General features: G+C 44.4%; 1 protein-coding gene and 1 pseudogene across 1 annotated transcript; one reads left to right on the forward strand and one right to left on the reverse strand.

Annotated features, from left to right (window-relative positions):
• Positions 1-5,935: 5,935 nt before the first annotated feature.
• On the forward strand, positions 5,936-9,886 carry LOC123078216 (pto-interacting protein 1). The gene is made up of 8 exons (XM_044500634.1): positions 5,936-6,160; positions 6,669-6,759; positions 7,674-7,924; positions 8,011-8,137; positions 8,361-8,634; positions 8,718-8,850; positions 8,925-9,011; positions 9,481-9,886. Exons 2-8 carry the CDS (start codon positions 6,675-6,677, stop codon positions 9,622-9,624), a joined length of 1,101 nt encoding a protein of 366 aa, XP_044356569.1. The 5' UTR covers positions 5,936-6,160; positions 6,669-6,674; the 3' UTR covers positions 9,625-9,886.
• Positions 9,887-10,230: 344 nt separating this feature from the next.
• LOC123076236 (probable receptor-like protein kinase At5g18500) overlaps positions 10,231-18,894 on the reverse strand; it is a 114,599-nt pseudogene continuing 105,935 nt past the window's right edge.

Here is an 18,894-nt window from a genome sequence, read left to right on the forward strand (position 1 = left end):
CGCTGCCGGTCGACTGGTAAAAACCGCCTCCGACCAGTCCGATCCCAGATCGGTTTTTTTAAATAAATTGTTTTGTTTTTATTATTTAGCGAACATTGTCTGTTTAGGAAGTTTTAGTGAACATTTTCCTTCTGTAGATCTGTTTAGCGAACGTTCGTTTGATAGATTTTTCTTTTTCTGTTTATTTTCAGCCAGGGACCTATCTGTAAATATTTTTCTTCGTAGTTTAGCCCGTGATCTTTAATCCCTCGCAACTTTTTACTCGTTTGTCCAAATCCAACGAAACCAACGCCAACTTCTTTGTCATGATCCCATCTATCCAGTAAACCAACTCAAATATATTTTTGAAAGTTTTAAAATTTGAATTTATTCAGATATGATTTAAACTTGTTTTAGTTATAATTCGAGTTTCTTAACTCCATTTTAATTGATTCTTTTTGCAAATCAAAGCTCTTGACATGTACCTTCTGTTAAGATCAAAATCACATAATTTTGCTGCTATTAAAAATATGTTTATGTCCGTTAGTTTAGTTGATGGTTTTGAAGTTTTCTGAAGTATTTTCTGCGTTCTTTTGGATCTTTGAGTGATTGCTTATGTGTGGTTATAATTGATTTCTTACGATAGATTGAACGGAGTGTGACGAGTAGAACTATCAGGAATTATGAGTGCGAAGAATCTTCATCAACAGTACAAGGAAAGTTCACACTTTGATCATATTTTTCATACCCAGTTTTACTTGCATTAGTTTCACCCTCAAAGATTGCATGTGTAGGATTGGGAATATGTGGGTATTGCTATGTAGTTGATGAGGTAGGAACCTATTACCTTTGATCACCCCGGGAATATACGTTATGCTCATATTGCTTAGCCATGCTCGTAGACGGGGATTGGTATGTGAGATTCATGAAAGATGCGAGAGATAATAACTAAGGGAAACTTAAGGTGGCTACTTTAATACACATCTGGGTGGATTGGTTGGGGCACCCTAGAGCACCCAGTGGTTTGCCCGGGCACCTAGAGAACCCAGTGCTTGCCCAAGGGGATCCCGGAGTACCCGTGTGATCACCCTATGGAATGCCACCCAGGCTCAAAGGGATCATAAGATTATTCATGCTAGAAACTTCCGTGTGCAGCCACAAGCCATTATGGGCTCTGGCATAGTTGAGTATGTTGTGTGACCTGTTTCAATGGTAGGCTAGTAGATGTAGGGGAAAGTAGGTGGTACTGTCTACCCAAAATAAAGAGTTAATGCTTCGGAAAGCTGTGTCTCGATCATCTGTTTCTAAAACATCATGTAGTGCGAGAAATTCAACGGAGGAGATCGAGTCTTGTGGGGAAAAGTGCGCAAACCTCTGCAGAGTGTACAAACTAATCATGATTAGCCGTGTCCCCGGTTATGGACAACTTTGAGTATCTGATATTTGAATTATTGGTTGATCTCATCACGTTACTTAATTAATGTATTGGGTTATTAATAATTTTGGGATTGGGTTGGAGGAACCTTCTCAATAACGACATCAACTTGGTAGAAAAATAAAATTTATTCCTTTGTTGTAGGGAAAAATTGGCTTTATGCAAAATTAAACTTAGAGCCTCGACCCGCCAAATATTCATGTAGTGATAGCTATTATTCATCATTGCTCTATGGTGTGAATTTGCCAGTACATTCAATGTACTAACCCTACATGGCTGCAACGTCTCATGTTGCAGGAATCTTACGACGAGTAAGTGATACGTTAGGGTTACGATGTCTACACTCAACTTTGCCGTTGGTGTTGTTGGGACTCCACAACCTTGTTGTTACTTCCGCTATATGGATTGAGGTAATATTATTTACGTTACTTTATACATGTGATTTACCTCTGTTATAAATCCTCGAGTACTATGTGTGTCAGCATACCGATCCAGGGATGACACTTCAGCACAGAGACTTGATCCATTTGGGTCGGGTCGCTACACCTGCGTGGCTCCAATGGCGCTCCGAGTGGCTGCCGACGACGAGCAGTAGTTCACCATGCATGCCGTGGTGGACACCCACAAAAGGTTCATGGAGCTCTCAGTGGTGTACACCAACAACCCGGTCTGGGTGGAGCACTCCATCCACATCATGGAGCTATTGCGTGCCGAGGAGAAGTACAAGGTGGTCGGGTTCGACCTCGAGTACACCCGCGCTCATGTCGGGTCTCGTCCCAAGGTCATCGTCGCCCAGATGTGCGTGCGCAACCACGTCCTTGTCTACCACTACTGCCTGGCCACAAGGCCTTGCGAGCGTTTAGCCAGGTTTGGCAACAACCCCCACTACATGTTCGCTATGGTGGAAATCACCAACGATGTAAAGGTGCTCGAGAATTCGGGCATCGCGTGCCAGAATCTTGTCGACATCCAGGGCCAATACAAGATCTGGGGAAGCAAGGAGCATGAGAAGGACTCACTGGTTCACCACGCCGAGGCCATCATCGACCCCTACTACAGAGACATGAAGTATTCCTGCAACAAGGACAAGTGTGTCTGGCACTCGGCCTGGATGGAGAAACTCGACAAAGCTCACGTCGTGTACGCAGCCAACGAGGCGTACACGAGCTACGATATGTACAGGCGGATCGTTGACATGAGGAAGTGCCTCCTTCCCCAAAACGGCCAGGGATCAAGCCGGAAGCAGAGCAATGGCAAGCGTCGCCGCAACAATAAGTAGATGATTAGATCCTCGTTTCTCCTAGTTTAGTATGCATGTAATTGCTTACTTTGGTGTGTGGAAATGTTATGTGTGTAGTCACGTGTGTAATTGTATACTTAATTTGGTTTTGCAATGTTGTCTTTTTAAATATATATGTTGATGCTCTGTAGACATAGCAAATCACATCGCACACGGACTAAACAATGGAACCTGTCGGTGATGATTTCATCAATCACTGACAATTGTATACCAGCAATCGTTTGCTCACAACACAGTCGACTTGTTAACAGGAATCGTCTGTGTTGTTATTGGTCTTCCCACACATTTCCGATTACAGACCTGTTTGCTGCGTATCACACACATCTTGTTAAGTTGAACCGTTTCTGTTCTCTTGGCTCAACGCAAACAATTCATCCGAGTTAACTGTATGTCGTATATCACACACACCTTCATTTGGCTGCCCATTTCTGATGTTCCGCCTCATCACAAACAGTTCATCCGAGTGAACTGTATGCCATATATCGCACACGCCTGCATCTGGCTGCCCGTTTATGTTCTTCTTCCTCATCGCAAACAGTTAATTGAACTAAATCGTATGCCCTGCATCGCACACGCAACTAAAATGGGAACCATGTTTGATGGCTCCAGCATCGCAAATGTTTGCATCTTTTTTCACAGTTATTCTACATCATTGTTTGCGATTAATGCATCACACACAGTTACGTCAAAGGGTCTCTGATCGTAGTATCGCGTTAGCAGCATCCTGCAGTAGTGTGGGTTCTTCCTCCTTTTTTTCCCAGGCTTGCCAACTTGCTTCTTATATTTGGGTGGTGCCATTGGAGGGCCATTTGTTTTTGGCCACACTCTAGGATCACTCTAGGACCATTGAAAGCCTAAATGTTGTAGCACTTGTTTACCACATCTTCTGGCTTAATCCTCTCATACCTTAGACCTGCCACTCCATGTCTACATGGAATTCCACACAGCTGTTAAGCCCTACATGAGCACTCTTCCTTTTGTCTGTTCACTTCCATGTATCAGTATATTCCACTTCAACTATGGCAATTGCAATGGGAAAGATACAATCATTGGGATCAACTCTAACAGTTGTCAACATCACTCCACCATACTTGTTCTTAATGTGGCACCCATCAATGCATATAATTGGCATGCAAGCAAGTAAGAAACCTCTCTTGCATGCATCCAATGACATGTAACAATTCTCAAAAAACTCCATCTTTTGCATTCACAAACATTGTACTTCCAGGATTTGACCTTCTAACTTTAGCTGCAAAGTCCCAAAGTAAATTGTACTGTTCTAGTTCATCTCCATTTATTTGCTTCAGTGAAATTTTTCTTGCTCTTGCTAGATTGCTTCTAGTAGGAAGCACATTGTAGTCCAACTGAACAAGCTTGGCAAAGTTCTGCAAGGACATCTTCTCATATGTTCTGAATGTCTCCACATACTTGGTAGCCAGATATCTTGTTGTGAATTGCTTCAGTGCCCACTCTCTTCACATGTATGTTGTCCCACATACTTCTTCACAACTCAAGATTTTGTCCTGCTATCAGGTGCAGCAAATAAGAACCAGGGACAATCACCAACACAGCCTGCCCTTACTATCTGTTTATTATTTTTTATGTACTGCATTTGCACTCTTTGTTTCACAATGTACTCTTGAATTGTTGCCCTCAGTTCCATCACAGTCAAGAACACCATGCCTATGTGAAATTTCACTTCTTTCATGTTCTCTGGCCTCCACCTTTTGAGCTCCATTTTCTTCTTCCTTTTTTCCTTCCTTGAGCATCAACTACTTCCACTTCCTCTGCTGAATCACTCTCTTCAAGCTCCGAATCTTCTAACTCTTGCAACTCATCAGATTCATAGTCATTGTCCTGCTCCCATTTGGATTTCTTCTTTTTCTTCTGCTCAAATTTGCCATCCACCCATTCTTCATAAAGATCATCATCATCTTTACCTACTTCATTGTCAGAGTCAACCCAGTTTGAATCCCACTCACTGTCATCACTGTCACTGTCTTTTTCATTGGGTATTTCTTCTTCTACCACAAGCTTTCTCCTGCTTCTTCTGAGCTCATGGCTAACACTTTGTGCCATTGGTGGAACACTGTTACTGCCTACATTGTTGTTGCCTGCATGACACTGGTTGAGATTGCCTTTCTGAGCTTTAACATTAAACCTAGGACTGCCCCTAATTCCAGTATTAAATTGATGAGACTTAGGGCTTAGTACAGGAGGAAGATCAGATGTACCACTAACATGAATGTCATCAATTACATTGTCAAATGTCATATCTTTATGATCGACAAACAACTGAAAATACTAAAATTTTGGGACAACTGTTGTCATGTGTAATGTGTCAGTATCGCAGTCCACAATCCAAAGACCATCAGCTAGATTCTTTCCAGGGAGCAACTAATACAAAGTGAAGTTCGATTGGTCACTATACACTAATTGTTGCATAAAATCAGTGAGCCTGAGAGGAGACCATGTATCTACTTCACATCCATTGAACACAGCATCTTTGCCATCAACATATGATTTGGACTTGCCAAATCCGCAAAAAAAACATCATAGTTTATTTCTACACTGAAAAGCTCCTCTTGTGGTCCTAGATTTCAAGGATTCGGTCATTGATTCAGACTAAATGAGAAGAAGGGGAACGAAATGGTAGGATTGGGATTAGGGTTACGAGCACTTACCATATCGCGGAGGAGGATCTCCGGTCGCCGCAGATGTGGCGCCATCCTAGCGCCTCCGTCGCCGGACGATAGCCGGCAACGACCCCTCTTCTTACTGGAGTAGCGTCGCCGCCGTCGATCCCCTTTTTTCGCTAGAGAGGGAGAGGAGAGGGGGGGGGGGGAAGAGGAACGGACCGCGAATGAAAGGGAATTAGGGTTAGAGGGTTCTTCTGCAAATATTCACGGTCGGTCGTTATCCCGCCTGGGCCCTCTGCTGTCGACGTGGCCTGGTCAAAGCGCCACGCAAGCTGGTTAGCGGGGGGCAGACGGGATTAGGACCTCGGATGAACAACTTAAAAAGATTTGGGACTCAGATATGCATTTTGAAAGAATTGGGACCCAATCAACTCTTTTAGAAAAGAATTAAGACCGCACTTGCATTTTTTTACTCAAAAAACATATGTGTGGTATGTAAATAACCATGCACATGGATGATGGCAAGAATAGCAGGGGGCGGTGGGTTTTTCAATTGGCGGGTGGTGGCGGAAAGGGGCTCCGTTAGAGGAGAGAGGATATTGATCGAGTAATAAAAAGGAAACGGCCGGACAAATCAAACAAAAACCAACAAGCAAGGAGAGAGAGGGTGGCAACGCAGCAACCAACTGGGGAAGGGGAAGGGCGAGGAAGACCGCGTCGTGTTCCTCGTCCCGTCTCCTCTCCTCTCCACCCCCTTCGCATTGCTCCTGACTTCCGATTAGATCAAGAAAAAAGGAGGAAGGGAAGGTATCCGCCTCCGCTCTTCTCCTTCTTTTGCTCGCGTGCTCGTGCCGGTGGATTCTTTTTCGTCTCCCATCTCATGCACCACTGCCCTTCGATTCAGGATTTGTTTGTTTTTTTCTTTCTCGAATGTGCCAATTTTTGCTTGCGCGATCAGCCCATGATGTGGCCGGCCAACACAAATAATGAGATGATATAACCGTCGAGTTGGTGAAACGGCGCAAACAAATACTCCTAATCCCCAAGAACGGGTCCAATTTTTGTTTACCGGTTTCATCATTCATCTTTTTTAGTATGATGATCATTCATCCCATCGCAAATGCTGCCAGCGTTCATATTTACACCATTGATGGATGGCGATTTCTCTATTCGTCTTCCCCTAGGACAAGAGTAAAGAAAATAAATTCCGTTCTGGAAGCAATACCAATATGTTTTGCTTGGCTGGAAGGATCTAATGCCGGATTCACGCAATCTATTTCGCACATCCGTTTTGTTGATTTTTTTTTTATTCTAGGAAGCGATGGGGTGCTTTTCCTGCTGCGGAGCCGATGATGTTGGCAAGAAAAAGAAGCGCGATGATCCTTATGTTCCGGTCCCTGCCCCAGGTTGTTACTTACTCCCATCTTTGCTTCATCACATATTTCTCATGGTCGCAAAGATTGCTCTGTAGTGATTCGCACTATGAATCCAGTTTGGTTCTTCGATTGTAGATTTCATAGGTAAGTGTAGAGCTAATTGAGCAATGGAAAGGAATAGTGTCTTATTCATCGTCCTATGGGCAGATGCATGATGTAACTCTAAATGTGCAAACAATTCTTTCCCATAATAAATACAATTAGCAGCTTCCAGCTAGTTTATTTAGCTGTCTCCAGAAAAATAATAATTCCACTTTCGGCCATGCAACTGTGAAAATATTGACATTATGCATCGCATTTAGCAACGCAAATCCACAAACTGACAGGTTGAACCAGATTCAGTATAGGATTTCAGCTGTAAAATTTGTTGAATTTTGTAAAACCTGCTACCCGTAAATTTGCCTGCAAGCGATAGCAGAACAAGTGCTTACCAAGGGTGCTTGATATACTCAACTGGCTACATAATTTTGTACACTCCCAAGTGCTTCTGGAGCAAAGTTGACAAGATCACGGGAAGTTTCATATGGCAGAAAGACGACCAAGAGAAGGCTTCGGGTGGACACACCTTGGTTAACTGGAAAACTGTGTGTCGCCCAAAGAAGTTGGGGGGACTCGGCATTGCCGAACTTCATAGATTTGGGAGAGCTTTGCATCTTAGTTGGCCATGGCGGCAATGGACCGGCCCTGGCCGGGAACCCAAGTGGGAACAACAACGTGCACTGAGCTGCCCCCTTTTTTTATTCGATGCAAATCTAAACATCTGTGAATCAACAAATTTTGGAAGTGCACCTTGTTTGTTAAAATGTGCATCTTCTGCACCAAATGGCACCACTGAAAGCAATACTTTCCTGAGTACTTTAATTTATTACCTATTTTGAATGCAGGGGGTAACTATGGTTATAACCGGGGGCCAGCACCAACCAATGCCATCCGTACCAGTAGAAGCCAGCCAATTGAAGTACCAGCCATTCCCCTAGACGAAATTAAGGAAATAACCAAGAACTTCAGCAGTGATGCTGTTATAGGAGAGGGTTCATACGCAAGAGTTTTCCTTGGTGTACTGAAGGATGGCAAGAAATCTGCAGTGAAGAGGCTTGACTCCAGCAAACAGCCTGACCAAGAATTCCTTGTGCAGGTTCAAGGCTTCTTTCCTTCCAAGATAATCTCTCTTCATGTAGGTGTCCCCTACGGGCTGCCGTTTGACTTTCATTTCTTTTGCAGGTCTCGGCTGTTTCAAGACTCAAGCATGACAATGTGATCCAACTTCTCGGGTACTGTGCTTTAGGGAGCACCCGTATTCTTGCTTATGAGTATGCAACAAGGGGCTCCTTGCATGATGTTCTCCATGGTGAGGAACAATTTAAGACTTCTAATTTCGTAAATTATTACGGCATGTTTGTTTGGGCCTTTTAGCTTGATGCATTTATTAAAGAAGATTTCAGCCCCTATTGAGTAACAATACTCACGATGGGATCAGATACCATTTATAGCTGACCTCATTTCTGTCAGTAATATAGAGCCATTCAAGACTATAGCAAAGATGATGAATCTACGGCTCGTGGTCATTACAGGTAAAAAGGGCGTCAAGGGATCCCAACCAGGACCAGTCCTATCCTGGATGCAGCGGGCGAGGATCGCTGTAAGCGCCGCAAGAGGGCTCGAATTCCTCCACGAGAAGGCAGAGCCACCTGTCGTCCACCGTGATATCAAGTCCAGCAACATACTGCTCTTTGACAACGATGTTGCAAAAATAGGAGATTTCGATGTGTCTAATCAGGCCCCTGACATGGCTGCACGCCTTCATTCTACACGTGTTCTTGGCACCTTTGGTTATCATGCTCCTGAGTATGCAGTCAAATAGTTTGAGTGCTTATAGATTGAGATGGGCAAATTGACATGTCCTCTTATACGTGTCGTTTACTTCTCAGGTATGCAATGACTGGGCAGCTAAGCGCAAAGAGCGATGTATATAGCTTTGGAGTGGTGTTGTTGGAGCTTTTAACTGGCCGCAAACCAGTTGATCATACACTTCCCCGTGGCCAGCAGAGCCTTGTGACATGGGTATAGAGCCTTTTCAGATTCTACACTGGTTCCTGACAAGATGAAAAATAAAATCAAGTGTTTGGTATGTGCAGGCTACACCAAGGCTAAGTGAAGACAAGGTGCGGCAATGTGTAGATCCAAAGCTTGGTGTGGATTACCCTCCAAAGGCTGTCGCCAAGGTAAAAACAAAAGAAAAAATTAAGAACACGATGATACTATATGTATATCAAGCAATGCAAACTTTGATGTTTAACTATAGTTTGCAGCTGTTGTTAAATATAATTTTGTTCCAATTACATCGTACACAGAGAAGCTTGTTTAAAACACATGTCCTTGTGAAACCACAACAAAGCTTTGTTATGCTGGAAGTAGACCTGAAACGCATTATTTTGTTCCATATTCACCGTAATGCACATTGATTATTGTTATAACAAGGAACCTTTCTCTTGTGGTTGACAAAGTAGTACACCCAATTAAATTGTCAAAACGTCTTACATCTAGAAAACGGAGGTAGTATGTTGTACTCCCTTCGTCCCATAATGTAAGATGTTTTTTGACACTACACTAGTGTCAAAAAAGTCTTACATTATGGGACAGAGGGAGTAATTAGCAGTGAGAGTGAGACTGACCATATGTTGTGGCAAACAGATGGCTGCAGTGGCTGCCCTGTGCGTGCAATACGAGGCAGATTTCCGGCCAAACATGAGCATCGTCGTCAAGACTCTGGCCCCGCTGCTGAACACCCGGACAAGCAACCGACCTGCCGGCTCGGCCGCCGTCGCCGTCGAGTGATCTCCAACCGACTGCATTCGCACGATTGCGAAGATCTGGTGATGCTTAGGGCGTTTTGCCCTGGCTTTTGCGGCGTGGTGTTGTACATGTCAACATGTGTGGTGATGTGAGGTGAGGTTTGGTGTGGTCTGGTGTGGTGGGATCTCATTTTCTTCCTCCTTGATGGGGGCTCGCGCTGTTGTACGTTAGGCAGGCAGGCATGGTGGCCTCTCGACCTCTCCTAGTGAGCAAAGCAATGGACGATGTGCTTCTTGCTTGGTCACTCTTTGCCTTCCTTGAAATGCCAGCAATTTGGGATGGCTATTTGAAAAAAGGACGGACAACAACTTTGCATTAAATTCACACACAAGAGTGCCACTAATGATCCTACAACTGTACTGTACACAGCACTGTTAACAACTTACAGCAGCACATCGTCAAGACAACCGGTGTAGGTACAGATAAATTGATAAGTAGTAGAAACCAATAGCCCCTACAAATAAATCATACATAAAAATGTTACAACCATCCAGAAACAACACGAAATGCTAGTTTTCTCATCAGCCCTTTCGTAGTCAAAGCTCCCATCGTTGCTAGTTTGTTGGAGAAATGTGAATGCTTGCGTGCTCATTTGGAAGATGATTCTCTGCTCCTGCTCGGTTTGGAATCTGGGTTGTCACTCTTGTCAGAGTCGGAGTTGTCCCGTTGCGAGTCCATTTCGGTGCTCCCCCCGGGGTTACGCCTCGATCTTCTGTCCTGCTCACATCATTTTTCTGCTTTCAGTATCATAATCAATCAATGGTCAACATATCCTTTATAGCACTAAGATTTATAGCACTAAGAGCAACTCCACTCGTTTAAAAAAAAAAGAGCAACTCCAACGGGGCGACCCAAACGGACGGCGTTTTTGTCCGCTTTTCGTCCGTTTGGGTTGGCCGTCCGCTCGGCGTCCGCCCCGTTTGAGATTTGGGTCGGCTGTGCGGCCAACGCGCCGACCCATTTCATGTCCGCACACTATTTTTTTTTAAAAGGCCCGCGACCATAGCTCATGCCAGCGGCCATGTCGTTGCCCGAAAGTTCATGCCGACACCATGCCAGCGCCGGCATACAAATGCCAGTTTCAGAAAACACTGCACAATTCGGCTGGCACACATGCTAGCACAAAAAAAAGGGGCGGTAGTTCGACCACACCATCACAGCTGTGGTCATGCCAGCACACTTGCCGGCATACAAAAAAGGATGGCGCTCGCCGCCATTGGTCACTCGTCGTCGAATTTGAGCATGTCGGCCTGCATCTTCTCGAACCACAGCCTCTTCCTTGGCAACACGGTGTTGAGATCCACCTTCATGATCTCCGCCCCGGTCATCATGCTCGCGAGAGCCACTTCTTTCCCCTTGGTCTTGGCGTTGGCGGCCTCGATCTCTAGCATCTTGGCTTGCTTCTCCGTCTCCATCTCATGCATCTTGGCTTGTTTCTCCGCGTCCATCTCAAGCCTCCTCCTTTGGATCTCCATGAAGGCGTTCATTTGTTCTTCTTTGTATCACCGGCGCTCCTCCTTCCTTGAGTCCTTCTTAGTCATCATGCCCTCCACGCTTGCGATCAAGGCGTTGGTGTTGGGAAACGTTGCATGGAAAACAAAAACAAATTCTACGCACACGCAAGATCTATCCATGGAGATGCATAGCTACGAGAGGGGAGAGCATCTTCATACCCTTGAACATCGCTAAGCGGAAGCATTTATCAACGCGGTTGATGTAGTCGTACACCTTCACGATCCGCCCCGATCAAGTACCGAACGTACGGCACCTCCGCGTTCAGCACATGTTCAGCTCGATGACGTCCTCGCCTTCTTGATCCAGCAAGAGGGGCGAAGTAGTAGATGAGTTCCGGCAGCACGAAGGCGTGGTGACGGTTGGTGATGAAGAGAAATCTCCGCAGGGCTTCGCCAAGCACTACAGAAACTAGACGGAGGATAAACTAGAGGGGACGGGGTTGCCGGCACACGTCTTGGTGAATCTTGATGTGTTGGGTGCTAGCCCTGCCCCTCTATTTATATGTTGAGCCTTGGGGTCGAAACTTGGAATAAAAGCCTCCTCAAAGTCGGTTTCGCCCACAAGGAAGAGTCCTTCTCGGACTTCCAAGACCAGACGTCACAGTCCTTGGCGTCTGGCCCAGACGCCATGGGCCTCGGCGTCAGGCCCTGGGCCAGACGCCATGGTCTCCGGCGTTTGGCCCCCTGGCCTCCGCAAAACTCCTTTTGCACCGACCTAAAGCCCCATGGGCTTTACCCCTTGGCCGAACCATATCATCCTATATATCAATCTTTACCCTTCGGACCATTCCGGAGCTCCTCTTCATGTCCGTGATCTCATCCGGGACTCTGGACAACATGTCACCAACATACATAACTCATATAGTACTATATCGTCAACGAACGTTAAGCGTGCGGACCCTACGGGTTCGAGAACTATGTAGACATGACTGAGACACCTCTCCGGTCAATAACCAATAGCGGAACCTGGATGCCCATATTGGCTCCTACATATTCTATGAAGATCTTTATCGGTCGAACCTTATGACAACATACGTAATTTCCTTTGTCTATCGGTATGTTACTTGCCCGAGATTCGATCGTCGGTATCTTCATACATAGTTCAATCTCGTTACTGGCAAGTCTCTTTACTCGTTCCGTAATACATCACCTCGTGACTAACTCCTTAGTCGTTTGCTTGCAAGCTTATGATGTGTATTATCGAGAGGGCCCAGAGATACCTCTCTGATACTCGGAGTGACAAATCCTAATCTCGATCTACGCCAACCCAACAACCACCTTCGGAGATACCTGTAGAACATCTTTATAATCACCCAGTTACGTTGTGACATGTGATAGCACACAAGGTATTCCTCCGGTATCCGGGAGCTGCATAATCTCATAGTCGAAGAAATATGTATTTGACATGAAGAAAGCAATAGCAACAAAACTGAACGATCATTATGATAAGCTGGCAGATGGTTCTTGTCCATCACATCATTCTCCTAATGATGTGATCCCGTTATCAAATGACAACTCATGTCCATGGTTAGGAAACCTTAACCATCTTTGATCAACGAGCTAGTCAAGTAGAGGCTCACTAGGGACATGGTGTTTGTCTATGTATTCACACATATATTTAGGTTTCCGATCAATACAATTTTAGCATGAATAATCTTTATCATGAATAAGGAAATATAAAATAACAACTTATTATTGCCTCTAGGGCATATTTCCTTTAGTCTCCCACTTGCACTAGAGTCAATAATCTAGTTCACATTGTCGTGTGAATAACACCCATAGTTCACATCGCCATGTGATTAACACCTATAATTCACATTGCCATGTGATTAACACCTATAGTTCGCATCATCATGTGACCAACACCCAAAGGGTTTACTAGAGTCAATAATCTAGTTCACATCGCCATGTGATTAAGACCCAAAGAGTAATAAGGTGTGATCATGTTTTGCTTGTGAGAGAAGTTTAGTCAACGGGTCTGTCATATTCATATACGTATGTATTTTGCAAATTTCTATGTCTACAATGCTCTGCATGGAGCTACTCTAGCTAATTGCTCCCACGTTCAATATGTATCCAGATTGAGACTTAGAGTCATCTAGATTAGTGTCAAAGCTTGCATCGACGTAACTATTTACGATGAACTCTTTATCATCTCCATAACCGAGAAACATTTCCTTAGTCCTCTTTAAGGCACCTAAGGATAATTTTGACCGTTGTCAAGTGGTCCACTCCTGGATCACTCTTGTACCCTCTTTGCTAGATAAGTGGCAAGACACACATCAGGTGTGGTACACAACATGGCATATCGTATAGAACCTATGGCTGAGGCATAGGGAATGACTTTCACTCTCTCTCTCTATCTTCTGCCGTGGTCAGGCTTTGAGTCTTACTCAACTTCACACCTTGTAATACAGGCTAGAACTCTTTCTTTGACTGATCCATTTTAAACTCCTTCAAAATCTTGTCAAGGTATGTACTCATTGAAAATCTTATCAAGCGTATTGATCGATCTCTATAGATCTTGATGCTTAATATGTAAGAAGCTTCACCGAGGTCTTTCGTTGGAAAATTCTTATTCAAGTATCTTTTTATATTATCTAGAAAATCTATATCATTTCCAATCAGCAATATGTCATCCACATATAATATCAGAAATGCTACAGAGCTCCCACTCACTTTCTTGTAAATACAGGCTTCACCGTAAGTCTGTATAAAACCATATGCTTTGATCACTTCATCAAAGCGTATATTCCAACTCCGAGATGCTTGCACCAGTCCATAGACGGATGGCTGGAGCTTGCACACTTTGTCAACACCTTTGCCTCATATACAACTCCGAGATGCTTGCACCAGTCGACAAAACCTTCTGGTTGCCTCATATACAACTCTTCTTTAAGATATCCATTAAGGAATGCAGTTTTGACATCCATTTGCCAGATTTCATAATCATAAAATGTGGCAATTGCTAACATGATTCGGACAGACTTAAGCATTGCTACGAGTGAGAAAGTCTCATCATGGTCAACTCCTTGAACTTGTTGAAAACCTTTTGCGACAAGTCGAGCTTTGTAGATAGTGACATTACTATCAGCGTCAGTCTTCTTCTTGAAGATCCATTTATTCTCAATGGCTTGCTGGTCATTGGGCAAGTCCACCAAAGTCCACACTTTGTTCTCATACATGGATCCTATCTCAGATTTCATGGCCTCAACCCATCTATCAAAATCTGGGCTAATCATAGCTTCTTCATAGTTCGTAGATTCGCCAGGTCTAGTAACATGACTTCCAGGACATGATTACCGTACCACTCTGGTGCGGAACGTGCTCTGTTCGACCTACAAGGTCCAGTAGTAACTTGATCTGAAGTTTCATGATCATCATCATTAGATTCCTCTCTAGTTGGTGTAGGCATCATGGTAATGGATTTCTCTGATGTGCTACTTTCCAAATTGAGAGAAGGTACAATTACCTCATCAAGTTCTACTTTCCTCCCACTCACTTCTTTCGAGAGAAACTCCTTCTCTAGAAATGTTCCATTCTTGGCAACAAAGATCTTGCCTTCGGATCTGTGGTAGAAGGTGTACCGCTGGTACGCATCGGTGCTATACAAACAGTTTTTAACCCCTTTCCGCGACGACATTTAGAACCGTCGCCAAGTGAGTGTGGGCGATAGGGGGGTCCTTCCCACACGACCCAGAAACCGTCGGGGATAGGCCCTCCTGGCACACAAGCTGGGGCAAAATGAGCTCGTGTGCGATTAGGCGAGGCATCGAGACCCAATCGTTTCCGTTCGTATGTATATCCCACACGGTGAATCCCAGAAAAACATTTCCGTTCTTATGTATATCACACAGAGTCAATCCAAGGAATACGTTTCTGTTCTTATGTACATCCCACACAGTCAATCCAGGGAAAACGTTTCCGTTCGCATGTATATCACACACAGTCAATCCAAGGAATACGTTTCCGTTCTTATGTACATCCCACACAGTCAATCCAGGGAAAACGTTTCCGTTCGTATGTACATCCCACAAAGTTTATGTATAGGCTCGTGTGTGAAAGGTGTAACTATCACACACGCTCTGCCTTGGTTAACCATTTGCTTTTATCAACTGCATCACACACGATTTGATGAAGAAAACTGTGTGGCATTGGGCTATCCACATCAAGCGCTTTTACTGCCAAAACCGTTTGCAAAGTTCCATGACCCATTTAGCAGGTTTATTAGTTTACAATTAATAATTCCAGTATTACGCAAATTCACATTTCATATCGAACAGCTGGTGCCAATTTCATATCAGGCACATAAATATATTTTAACATCATAGTACGATAGCTACCTGAAAACAGCACATTACAGCATATAGCTAGTTCAACTTCATAAGAACAATATTAGAACAATATATACATTTCCCTAATCGAGATCATCCAGGCACGTCTTATCCACCTCTGCTTTCAGTTTAGTAAGAAACTGTTTTGCACTGTCCAACTGAGAAAGTGCCTCCTCCTTCGCCAACACTATCTTAGCAAAGTCTGATTTAGAAAATCTGAGCTCATTCTCCACCTTCCTCTTTTTATCCTGCATCTACAAATATTCTTCAGTGTTGACAACACTTTCTCTAAGCCTACATCTATTCTCTTCCTCATACATGCTCCAGAGCTTTGCTAGGCACATCTTCAAAGAATGTGACCACTCTTGATCAACCCACTCCAAGTAAGAACATTTCCTTTCATCCTATAATATTTAAAACTAGATCAGTAAAAATTGTAGGGGAAATGGGTTTATAGCAACATAAAAAATCACCAATACTTATTTTGAAAAACTGAAGAAACAGGTTAATTATGACATATCTTCTCAAAAAGATCAATGTGCAAATGAATTAATTGCTACTGAGACAACAACCAAATACTGAAACATCAGAAGCTATAATTAACTAGAACAATGCTACAAGTTTTTACTCATGTACTATAAATAACAAATTGAACATTTTATGAGGAAGATAAATATAACTACAACAGCATAGCGACAGTGTTTGGATGACAGCAAATTGATACTAACAGGTGTGTACATGCACAAATTTAGTAACAGAGAACTAATAGCACTAAGGCCGTCCACTATGTATGCCAAAACCGGTGTAAAGACAACTGTTGCTACATCTCGCACCGGTGCCCTGCACTGGCGAGCTGATGCAGCGGAAAAAAATCAGGGACCTGGACTCCGGAGCACCTAGTTGCTCCGATGCCCGGTTCCTTCGTGCCATAAAGATTTAGTATTTTACTGCTTGGCTGCTCGGATGTGTAGACCAAAGTTGGCTGCACAAACTGCTGAAGCGGTGCCAAATAATTTTCTAATGGCACCGTTGATGAGATGGCAACATTTTTAGATACTAGGTACAAACTGTGACACTGTCTTAGGATGCGTTTGGTTGAAGGTGTGGTATGAATGGGTTGGGACCGTGACAGTGTCTGAATCACATCTAACAAATGATTTGTAACAATGAAAGAGGGTATCACCTTCTCTGCACATGCCAGAAACTTTCTCCCACTATCCACACATTCAAACGCAACTAGCTTCAGGCATGAAGATTGATGGTGAAAACGAGCAGACAGATCTTCAGCCACCCCGCTCCATTCATTGCAACTGATGGTCCTAGGGAGCTACAAGAAATGACTCAAATTGACCGCCGGGTTAAAATCCTTCATTCCAAGTCATAGCCTGAGAGGGAGAAGAGAGGCATACCCGGGTGGTGAAGGAGTCGTCCGAGGAGGAGGAACCGCTGGAGAGGTCATTGAAGAATACCATGGTGACCCCGGCGGTAGGATGCGAGACGACAAGAGCGAGGAAGAAAGCAAGGAAGCGGCTATAGCTTAGGAAGGAAGGAAGGAGGAAACAGCGGAAATGTGACTTGTGGTCGGGGAGAAAAGGGGTGGGGAAGGGGGAGGGGGCGGGGGTAGATATTTTAGCGGTAGGACAAAATATTGGAAATGTGGAGGGAAACTTTGCGCGCGGTGCCGCTGAACACCATTCACTTTGAACGATTTTGTGCATCGCAAACGATTCTTCTGCTTTACGCGCATGGGATGAGTTTGATAATTCAAATTTTGGTGGAAATTTCCCCGGGTACGTCATTGCATAATTTAACATCGCTTGCTAATTTGGGCACACAAAAGAGCGTATAGCACACCGACCACACTTACTAAATCGAGCAATTTTAGTAAATAAACAGAGCCAGTTGACCTAAACATTGCTCTAACAAAAGACCAGCATTAAAAACAAAGCCTAAGTACGCATAATTTTAACAAATCGCCGCCGCGCCGGCCTATGCATCGCCGGTGTGAGATGAGATGTCAATGACTTGTCCTGGCGAAATGCTGCTGTTGGTGGACTCCGCGTCCCCTGCTAAAGTCGACCGCGTCCTCGTCCTCGGCACCGTCCTCAAGGTTGTAGTACTCGTAGTAGTGGCTGCGTCAGAGCTCACGTTGGTACTCCATTGCCGATTCCTCGACAGACAGACTCTTCTCTACGCGACCTCGGCCACGCGCAACTCCTCCTCCCGACGCTCCTCGATCTCCGCCACCTCCTACATCTCGAGCTCCTTCTCGGAGATCTCATGAGGAAGCAGGTGCTCCATGGCCACCGCCTATTTTCGTACGTGGGTTGCTTGCTAGATTCCGAGGTGGCCTGGAATATCTTGGAGTGTGCGTCCTCGATCTTGGCATGGATGGCCTCGACCCGGGACAGGGCGACATCGGCGGCATGGATGGCAGCTCGAGCACTCTCGGCGTTTGCAGCCGCCATCGCAGCAGCAGCTGCAGCTGTCTCGGCTGTTGCAGTTGCCCTGTCGGCTGTCGCAGACGCCCTCTCGGCGGATGCAGCCGCGCTCAATGCGGATGCGGCGTCACTCTCGGCATAGGCGGTCGCGCTCTCGACGCATGCGGCGGCGCTCGGGGAGGACGTGGCCATCGCACGGGCCTTCACGAGGCGTTTGCATGACGTCATCTTTGCAAGAAGGGGGTGCGGGAATGGGGATTGGGATTCGTGGATTCGGGTTTGCCGGCACTGGAGTAGATGAGCCGGCGAAGGTTAAGGATGAAGACTTAAATAGACCCAGAAATTTTCATCGCAAACGGTTCCTACAAAAAAATTGTGTGTGATGTTGTGGATATTTTTTATTAGCTGTGAAAGACGAATTTGGAGTAAAGTGGCAACGAATGGTGTTTTAAATGTACGAGAAAATTTGTACTACTAATACAACTGTCATGTAAAATTTTGGAAAATTTCAGGGGTCATTTGACCTTTTAAGACATTATAAGTGATTTTATAGCCATTTAATGACCGTAATTCAAATTTGAACTATATGTACATGCAACAGCTAACCATAATGGTTTGAAAAGTCATAGTTTGTGTACTTGTGTGCGATTTAATTCCGTGTGCAGTAAATTGGAAGGAATTTTCAAACATATTGGTCTAACGGCTATGACACAATTAAGCATGGAGTGCCATGGCATTTAAATTCTAAAAAAAATAAAAAAAGATCAGAAACACATGAAACCTTACTTGATGTAATGTCATGCCACCAAGATGATGTGGTAAAAAATTTGCCATGTTTGACGAAAGTTTGGACACACACCCCTAACAAACCGAAGCAACTCACTAGAGGGTTCGTGTTTCTGAGAGGGAACAATGCATGTTTGATGACGAACGGGAGATAGCTTCCCCTTACGGCCTTCAAAT

The sequence above is a fragment of the Triticum aestivum genome, chromosome 3D, assembly GCF_018294505.1.
Source record: "Triticum aestivum cultivar Chinese Spring chromosome 3D, IWGSC CS RefSeq v2.1, whole genome shotgun sequence".
Taxonomy (NCBI): domain Eukaryota; kingdom Viridiplantae; phylum Streptophyta; class Magnoliopsida; order Poales; family Poaceae; genus Triticum; species Triticum aestivum.